Below are 10232 nucleotides of genomic sequence, written 5' to 3'. Positions count from 1 at the left end.
GGACCAATTGTCCGGGGACTGAAGACATGCCCATGATTGCAGGGCTCAAAGCCTCAGAGCTAGAATCTGCCGTTCTTTGATCAGACTCTGGAAGAAGAATCTGCTTTTCTTCTGCTTTTATTTCCCAGAATTTCATTTGCTTGACTTCAACTTCTCCATATTTTTTTAAGTAACTCACTTATTAAGCCTCTGCTCTGTCTGATATATAGACAGTTTCCCCTTTGTCTATTTCCTACTGTTTCAAATATTTTTTCAGTTTTGATAAAAAAATATTTGGAAATTCCCACTTGTCTCCTGGGGTAACATGAATTTCTTAAAAATAACGTCTACTCAAACAACATATATCATTCCAAGTAATTTTTCTCCTGTTTTACTAAAAGGATAGCCATGAGTTATATTACTCATATAGAAAAAGGAAAACAGTGTGGATGTTCCTCAAAAAATTAAAAATAGAACTACCCTATGACCTAGCAATAGCACTGCTAGGAATTTACCCAACGGATATAGGAGTGCTGATGCACAGGGGCACTTGTACCGCAATGTTTACAGCAGCACTTTCAACAATAACCAAATTATGGAAAGAGCCTAAATGTCCATCAACTGATGAATGGATAAAGAAGATGTGACTAATATATACAATGGAATACTACTTGGCAAAGAGAAAGAATGAAATCTGGCCATTTGCAGCAACATGGATGGAACTGGAAGGTATTATGCTAAGTGAAATAAGTTGGGCAGAGAAAGACAGATACCATATGTTTTCACTCATAGGTGGATCTTGAGAAACTTAACAGAAGACCATGGAGGAGGCAGAGGGAAAAAAAAAGTTACAGAGAGGGAGGGAGGCAAACCATAAGAGACTCTTGGATACTGAGAACAAAGTGAGGGTTGAAGAGGGGTGGGGGAGAGGGGAAAGTGGGTGATGGGCATTGAGGAAGGCACCTGTTGGGATGAGCCCTGGGTGTTGTTTGGAAACCAATCTGTCAATAAATTATATTTAAAAAAAAGAAAAAACTACTTTTGATAACCAAGACCATTCATATAATTTCATAATACAGGAAAGTATGAGACCCCAGTTTTTCACTTGTGTATATCAATACTTTGTCCTTCACTGCCTTGACTTCTCGTTCTGACAATGTAGACTAATATAGTTCATCTTATAGGTAAGCCATTGCATTCCATTCTCCTTATTATGATATGTTCTCCTATGCAGCTGTACCCACAGTGCTTACAACAGTGATTGGCAAAATGATCACCAAATACATGTCCCCAAATGGCATTTACAACAGAAACACATATTTGAATAAATAGATTAACTTCATATGGCCTTTGAGTCAAGGAAGATATTAACTATGATGAAGAAAAATCAAAATTATACTGGGTATTACTGAGCAAAATATTTCATTTTGTGCTGTCCATCTACTCACTGAAGTGTGGAGTTAGTTTGGTGTCCATGTACTAGAGTTGTATTTTTTCCATGTTTTCCAAAAACATGTTTATGGTGTTTTTACTGAATCATCTTACTCTTTCTGCTGCATACAGATAGGACTCATTCCACTGCTCTAAATGAAAGATCATAACCATGCTATGGGCAATAATTGAACAATATCAATATCATCTTTTATATATCATACATATATATCCTCATGATCAAAGGATGACTCTTTAGACATTGAATTCCTGTCCAGTCATATGATTCAGGTCACAACTTTGGTGCCAAGAGCCTTGTCCTTCCAACTTCTCTTGATTACCTGGCTGGAACCCTAACAAAGTCTCTTTATAACACAGCCTATCTAAAATAAATTTTAATAACAGAGTAACCGTGACTTCTGTCTCCAAATATCAGCACAAATACCTAAAATGGGAAGAAGCATATTATTATAATTCCTCTCGGTTCTAGGACTGTGTAACAAACCCTTCTGAAAACACCTGTTTTAATATAATGTCTTTGTAATCGAATGGGATTTTCTGGTGGGAGTTGTTCTGATCTATTCAATTCTGTGCTACTTATCAGTCTCTACATTGTGTTTATTTTTTTTTAAAGAAACATTTATCTTATCTTATTTTATTTTATTTTATTTTATTTTATTTTATTTTATTTTACAGACAGCACATGAGTGTGGAAGAGCTGCAAAGGAAGAGAGAGAGAAAGAGAAAGGAAGAGAGAGAGAGAGAGAGAGAGAGAGAGAGAATCTCAAACAGGCTCAACATTCAGCATGGAGGCTGATGCAGGTCTTAAACTCATGAACCGTGAGATCATGACCCGAGCCGAAATCAAGAGTCAAACGCTTAACTACCAAGCCACCTAGGCACTCCTATTTTTCATTTTCTTACTGACAGGGTTGAGCAGGCACTTCAATACTCTTCTTGTGTCAGTCCTTGCTATACACAAGAAATAAAGTGCTTCATTCTTAGCCATAATAAATTACCCTTTAGGCATGTTTCTGACTTGTTTTCATATCTTTGTTATTCCTTATTGGTCTTCTTGGCATTTGGGGAGTAGATCTATTTCTGAAAGTTGCATCACCTTTGGCCATCATCTGGAAGGTATTTTTCTTCATCATTTGACTAAAGATCACCTTTCCATTCTAGAAGTCTATATGAATCTGTGTATCTTTGTGTAAGATGAAATCACTACTTACTTACTGCTTCTTCCCCACGTTGTAAATGCCCTTCTGATATACCTTTTCATTTCCAAGTCTTTGGCAATCTGCCCTTGAATTAGTGACCAATGTTGGTATCATTAAGTTATTGTTCTTGTAGGTCTTTATGTAAGTTAGTAGCACATATTCATTCAATTTTGTTGTTTTCATTCAATATAGTTGTTTAGAAACAGTAGACTTAACCAAATGTTATTCTCACTGATTTTCTTTGTTCCAGAAGTCTTATAAAATTTCTCTTCCATTTTATGCATGAATTCCTATTCATACACTTTCATACAAATGTTTCAGTAAGATCCTATGCACATCATGAATGCTCTTTATATTTCAGTGCGGGCTTTTCTTCTACCTTGTGTCCCTTTTCCTTCTTTCCTAACAATTCCTCATGGACTTGTCTCCAATCCACTAATGTAATGCTGGCTCCTTTTTTGATGAATATCAATGCAAAAATCCTCAACAAGTTATTGGCCAACTGGATCCAACAATACATTAAAAAATTATTCACCATGAACAAGTGGGATTTATACCTGGGATGCAGGGCTGATTCAATATCCACAAAACAACCAATGTGATTCATCACATCAAAAAAAAGACAGGACAAGAACCATATGATCATCTCAATAGATGCAGAGAAAGCATTTGATAAAATACAGCATCATTTCTTGATAAAAACCCTCAGGAAAGTAGGAACAGAAGGATCATATCTCAAGATCATAAAAGCCATATATGAAAGACCCAATGCTAATATCATCCTCAATGGGGAAAAACTGAGAGCTTTCCCCCTAAGGTCAGGGAAAAGACAGGGATGTCCACTCTCATCATTGTTATTCAAAATAGTGTTGGAAGTCCTAGCCTCAGCCATCAGACAACACAAAGAAATAAAAGGCATCCAAATCAGCCAAGAGGGGATCAAACTTTCACTCTTCACAGATGACAGGATACTTTATACAAAAGATTCCACCAAAAACTGCTAGAACTGATTCATGAACTTGGCAAAGCTGCAGGATATAAAACCAATGCACAGAAATCAATTGCATTCCTATACACCAATAATGAAGCAGTAGAAAGGGAAATCAAGGAATCGATCCCATTTACAATTGCACCAAAACCTATAAAATACCTAAGAATAATTCTAACCAAAGAGGTGAAAAATCTATACACTGAAAACTATAGAAAGCTCATGAAAGAAATCGAAGATGGCACAAAAAAATGGAAAAAGATTCCATGCTCCTGGATAGGAAGAACAAATATTGTTAAAATGTCAATACTACACAAAGACTTCTACACATCCAATGCATTCCCTATCAAAGTAACACCAGCATTCTTCACAGAGATAGAACAAACAATCCTAAAATTTGTATGGAACCAGAAAAGACCCCAACTAGCCAAAGCAATCTTGAAAAAGAAAACCAGGGGCGCCTGGGTGGCGCAGTCGGTTAAGCGTCCAACTTCAGCCAGGTCACGATCTCGCGGTCCGTGAGTTCGAGCCCCGCATTGGGCTCTGGGCTGATGGCTCAGAGCCTGGAGCCTGTTTCTGATTCTGTGTCTCCCTCTCTCTCTACCCCTCCCCCGTTCATGCTCTGTCTCTCTCTGTCCCAAAAATAAATAAATAAATAAATAAATAAATAAATAAATAAATAAACGTTAAAAAGAATTTTTTTAAATAAAAAAAAAAAAAAGAAAGAAAACCAAAGCAGGAGGCATCACAGTCTCAGACTTCAAGATGTTTTACAAAGCTGTAATCATGAAGACAGTGTGGGACTGGCACAAGAACAGACACTCAAGTCAATGGAACAGAGTAGAGAACCCAGAAATGGACCCACAAACCTATGGCCTTGACAAAGCAGGAAAGAATATCCAATGGAATAAAGACAGTCTCTTCAGCAAGTGGTGCTGGGAAAACTGGACAGCAACTTGCAGAAAAATGAACCTGGACCACTTTCTTACACCAGACACCAAAATAAACTCAAAATGGATGAAAGACCTCAATGTAAGACAGGAAGCCATCAAAATCCTCAAGGAGAAAGCAGGCAAAAACCTCCTTGACCTTGGCTGCAGGAACTTCTTACTCAACACATCTCTGGAGGCAAGGGAAACAAAAGCAAAAATGAACTATTGGGACCTCATCAATATAAAAAGCTTCTGGGAACAAAAATAATATAAAAACAGGGAGGGGGACAAAACAGAAGAGACTCATAAATATGGAGACCAAACTGAGGGTCACTGGAGGGGTTTTGGGAGGGGGGATGGGCTAAATGGGTAAGGGGCATTAAGGAATCTACTCCTGAAATCATTGTTTCAATATATGCTAACTAATTTGGATGTAAATTTTAAAAAATAAAAAATAAAATAAAATAAAGCTTCTGCACAGCAAAGGAAAAAATCAGCAAAACTAAAAGACAACCAACAGAATGGGAGAAGATATTTGCAAATGACATATCAGATAAACGGTTAGTATCCAAAAATCTATAAAGAACTTATCAAACTCAACACCCAAAAAGCAAATAATCCAGTGAAGAAATGGGCAAAAGACATGAATAGACACTTCTCCAAGGAAGACATCCAGATGGTTACCAGCATATGAAAAGATGCTCGACATCACTCATCATAAAGGAAATACAAATCAAAACCACAATGAGATACCACCTCACACCTGTCAGAATGGCTAACATTAACAACTCAGGCAACACCAGATGTTGGCGAGGATGCAGAGAAAGAGGATCTCTTTTGCATTGTTGGTGGGAATGCAAGCTGGTGCAGCCACTCTGGAAAACAGTATGGAGGTTCCTCAAAAAACTAAAAATAGAACTACACTAGACCCAGAAATTTCACTACTAGGCATTTATCCACGGGATACAGGTGTGCTCTTTTGAAGGTACACATGCACCCCCATGTTTATGTTTATAGCAGCACTATCAACAATACCCAAAGTATGGAAAGAGCCCAAATGTCCATTGATGGATGAATGGATAAAGAAAATGTGGTGTATATATACAATGGAGTATTTCTCGGCAATCAAAAAGAACGCAATCTTGCCATTTGCAACTAGGTGGATGGAACTAGAGGGTATTATGCTAAGCGAAATTAGTCAGACAAAGACAAATATCATATGACTTCACTGATATGAGGGCTTTAAGACACAGAACAGATGAACACGAGGGAAAGGAAGCAAAAATAATATAAAAACAAGGAGGGGGAACAAAACATAAGAGACTATTAAATATGGACAACAAACAGAGGGTTACTGGAGGGATTGTGGGAGGGCGGATGGGCTCAGTGGGTAAAGGGCATCAAGGAATCTACTCCTGAAATCATTGTTGCACTACATGCTAACTAACTTGGGTGTAAATTTAAAAAATAACATTTAAAAAAAGTGCCTTTTTGCTACTTGTTTAAAAATTCTGATCACAATCAGTGGGACAGCCCTTTGAGTATTTTCACAAGATGATCAGTGTGAAAGAGATTACTTGTTGATTCTTAAAACTATTAGTGAGCTCAATTAAAGATTCACATATTTGATTTAATTTGCCTATTATTACTATATGTCCACATATTATATGCCTATTTATCTATAATTATGAGCATTTGAAATAATTGTTGTAAATCACAGCTTCTCTATTGACTTTTAGTTACGTCTTTTGGCCCATAAAATAGTTTTAAAATTCATTTAGTGAAATGTATGTATCTTCTACCTTCTGAGTTTTTTTTTTCTTGCCTTACAAATGATTTTCCCACCAGTAGATTTTATATGTAATTTTCTAGATGTGCATCTAAAATGGAATGGTTACTCTTACACTGGGGGTTTACTTCCTCTTTTGGATTTTTGGTGAGATGTGTGAAATAAGCAAGCATCATACTTCCTTCCACGTAGAAAGCCTTTGTGCCAGCTTTCACTCAACAATCCAGTCTTTTCTGACGACACTTAAATGCAGCTTTGTCAAGTATTAAATGTCCATATATAACGAGACCTAATTCCTGACTCATTCAATTAATACTGAAAGAGCATCTGCTATGGTGCCAGAAATTTTTAAGAGCTTTATATGCTATCCTCTTTTTTTATCCAGGTCTTGGGGAATTTTATTATTTTTCTCTGTTGATTTGTTGACTTACTGGTTCTGTAGATCTGTTCTGTAGATCTGTTTCAGTTACTGCTCAAAACTTCATTCAGTTTTGTGTAACATGGTTGTACTGAAACTGCTCTTTAACCTGGTTTTATTCTGTCTGTCATTGTTTGTATTTCATAATGTCTCATTTTCATGAATCCGTTTCTATATAAGTGCATATACATCCACATACTTTTGTAAAGGGAAGATGAGCAGACGTTCCTGCTCCTTTGGTAATCATGTCACAATGACACACAGGAGTGCAGTAAAAATAAATGTGAGTACAAAATAATGTACTTGGATAAGTTACATGAAGCTTATTCAGAGTTAGGGGATAGATTGTCAGGGGGTGTTTAGGATTTCATAGGGTCTGGAGAGCACGTTACCTGTTGGACAAGGAACAGAACCATGACTAGTTGTGCTCATCAGACTTGTCAAGAAAGTGACTAAAATTCAAAGCATAAGAACATCAAATACACACCAAAAAAATGCCACATAAGACAAGTGGCAAAGAGGCTTACCTCATCCTCTATTTGGCCATATAAAAACTGATTAATCAAATGAATATGGAATAAACACAGGAAAATCAAGTCTGCTCTCTGCCAATAAAAATGCCCAGATTATGAGACGTGTTGGTTTATTCTCTTGCGATGTTCGATCTGTGATGTTCACGTCATAAAGATGTCGCTACTTTTTTCCTTTAGAGAAATTTATTTTTGCCCTTTAATTATTTTTGCTGGGTGTAAATACGATATAATTAGGATTGGAGGCCACCACATCATTCTCTCCCTCTCTCTCTGTCTCTGTCTCTCTCTCTGTTCGTTGAACACAATTTTTTAATTTTTCTTTACATACAGGCCAGAAGACCATTCCAAAATGGAGCCCCAGGATTATTTGTCCTTAGGAAGCAATGGATAGGACTTTCTGGTACTATTTCTACTTTCCTTCTGGGAAAGGTAATATGATGTGTATGCATTCATATCCTAAAAAGTGTGTTGGGGCAGGCAGGGGGAGGTGAAGACATACAAGTAACACACACCAGGAGGATACGGTGCAGTGTGTGTGTGTGTGTGTGTGTGTGTGTGTGTGTGCGCGCGTGCGCGCGCGCGCATGCAGTGACAGCAGGTCTCAGAGCAGGGGTTTATAGGCACCTCTATTCCAGGTTGACCCTATAATACACAGGTCAGACTCAATCAACAGATGATACTGACAAGGGATGTTCAGTTGACAGGATGCTATTACAACCAGATTAACAAAGTGCAAGAGGTACATAGTGTGGACAAGGAGCTCCCTGTGTCTTGAATTTTAAGCAGCTGCGAGGCCACATGGATCCACAAAATTCACTGCCAGTACCTCTCATCACTCTCCCTCTTTTCAACTCCCCCCCCCCCCCCGTTACACTGGCTTCCTTCTGAGCCTTGATTTTTCTGAAAAAAAGTGTTTCCGCAGGACCTTTGCACTGTCCTTCCTCCTGCCAGGAAGACCTTCTGTCTTGCACTCTCTCTTCCTTGAGGTCTCTGTTCAAATGTCACCTTATTAGTCAATCTTGACTGAACACCCAGCATAACAGCCCATCCACTCTTTCTTTTGACTTGCCTTCATTTTCTTCATAGCCTCAGTCCACATCTCAGGATTATTTAATTTTTATATACATGTATATCCTATCACCAGCAATGATTAGTAGGTACCTTTGCTTTTCAGCACCGTCTACTTTATGACTTGGAAATGCTGAAAACATGGTTGATGGTCTATATATTCCTCAAATGCATGAGATAATTTCTTATTAAAACTGCACAATACCCAGCCTTTTGGGGAACATCTGATGTTAGGATGAAAATTCCTAATAAGAGAGGAAATGGGGATCCCATCTAGAGCACCCATCCATTCACAAAATATTGCAATAACTTTCTTGACTGGAAAATGTAAATTGTAGCATTTCAACAATGTGAGCCATGTATGTTGATGTGAAAGTTAGTCGTGTTATTTTCCCCTTTATTGGTAGTCACCTCCACCACATGGACCCAGGAAATGATATAGGAATTTCAGAATTTCTTCTTATGGGATTTTCAGAAGAACCAGAACTGCAGCCCCTCGTATTTGGGCTTTTCCTCTCCATGTATCTGATCACTGTGTTTGGCAACCTGCTCATCCTCCTGGCCATTAGCTCTGACTCCCACCTCCACACCCCCATGTACTTCTTCCTGGCCAACCTGTCCTTTGTAGACATCTGCTTCACCTCCACCACCGTCCCAAAGATGCTCTGGAACATCCAGACCCAGAGCAAAGTCATAACCTATGAGGACTGTATCACACAAATGAACTTTTTCATAACCTTTGCAGGGATGGATGACCTTCTGCTGAATGTGATGGCCTACGACAGGTTTGTGGCCATCTGCCACCCGCTACACTACATGGTCATTATGAACTCCTGGCTCTGTGGACTCCTGGTCCTGGTGTCCTGGATCCTGAGTGCTCTGCATTCCTTGTTAGAAAGCTTAATGGTGTTGCAGCTGTCCTTCTGTACAGTCTGGGAAATCCCCCACTTTTTCTGTGAGCTCAATCCGATGATCCAACTTGCCTGTCCTGACACCTTTCTCAATAACATGGTGGTGTATTTTGGAGATATGCTGTTGGCTGGTGGTCCCTTTTTTGGGATCCTTTACTCTTACTATAAGATAATTTCCTTCATACGTGGGATTTCATCAGCTCAGGGCAAGTATAAAGCATTTTCCACCTGTGTGTCTCACCTTTCAGTGGTCTCTTTATTTTACTGTACAAGCCTAGGAGTGTACCTTAGCTCTGCTGCTATCCGGAGCTCCCACTCAAGTGCAACAGCCTCAGTGATGTACACGGTGGTCACACCCATGCTGAACCCCTTCATCTACAGCCTGAGGAACAAACATTAGTTCCTCTGATGAGATTCTCTGGTATGGCAGCTATAAAAGGGCCAATTGTCTTGTGCTGAAAAGTACCCATGATTGCAGGGTCCAAAGTCTGACCCAAATGTTGAGATTCTTTGATCAGATTGTGGGAGTGGAACATGCCTCTTCTATTTTTTTCCCTGGAATTTCTATTTTTTTTAATTTCAACATCTGTGTACAATTTATGTAACTCCCTATGTTAAGTTTTTTGATATCTCTTATATCTAAAAGATTTTCCCTTTGTCATTTTCCTACTCTCCCAATGTGATTCCTCACCTTTGATGTGAAATATTTGGAATTCTCACTCATTTCAAAGGACTACATGGATCTGTTACGAATAATTTCTTCTCAAATCAACTGTATCATAGTGAGTATTTTTTCTTTGGTTTGACCAAAAAAAAAAAAAAACCCAGTCATGAGTTATACTACTCCTATGAAAGTCTACTCTTGGCCATGACTCTTATTGATATAAGAGTATAAGAGAGTCATTAGAAATCATTGTAACCTATCTGCTGTGTTGAAAGCAAGCTTGAAAGAAACTTGGAGGG

The 10232-nt window shown here is 38.4% G+C and overlaps 1 protein-coding gene across 1 annotated transcript; it reads left to right on the top strand.

The window, feature by feature from the left end:
* The first annotated feature begins 7687 nt into the window (after positions 1-7687).
* Positions 7688-9669, top strand: LOC121022453 (olfactory receptor-like protein OLF4). Its single transcript, XM_040463585.1, has 2 exons — positions 7688-7719; positions 8766-9669. Exon 2 carries the CDS (start codon positions 8779-8781, stop codon positions 9667-9669), a length of 891 nt encoding a protein of 296 aa, XP_040319519.1. The 5' UTR covers positions 7688-7719; positions 8766-8778.
* Positions 9670-10232: the final 563 nt, after the last annotated feature.

Source organism: Herpailurus yagouaroundi, unplaced genomic scaffold (genome assembly GCF_014898765.1).
Source record: "Herpailurus yagouaroundi ecotype Mexico unplaced genomic scaffold, PumYag 409, whole genome shotgun sequence".
Taxonomy (NCBI): Eukaryota; Metazoa; Chordata; class Mammalia; order Carnivora; family Felidae; genus Herpailurus; species Herpailurus yagouaroundi.
This window is presented reverse-complemented; position numbering and strand designations above follow the sequence as displayed.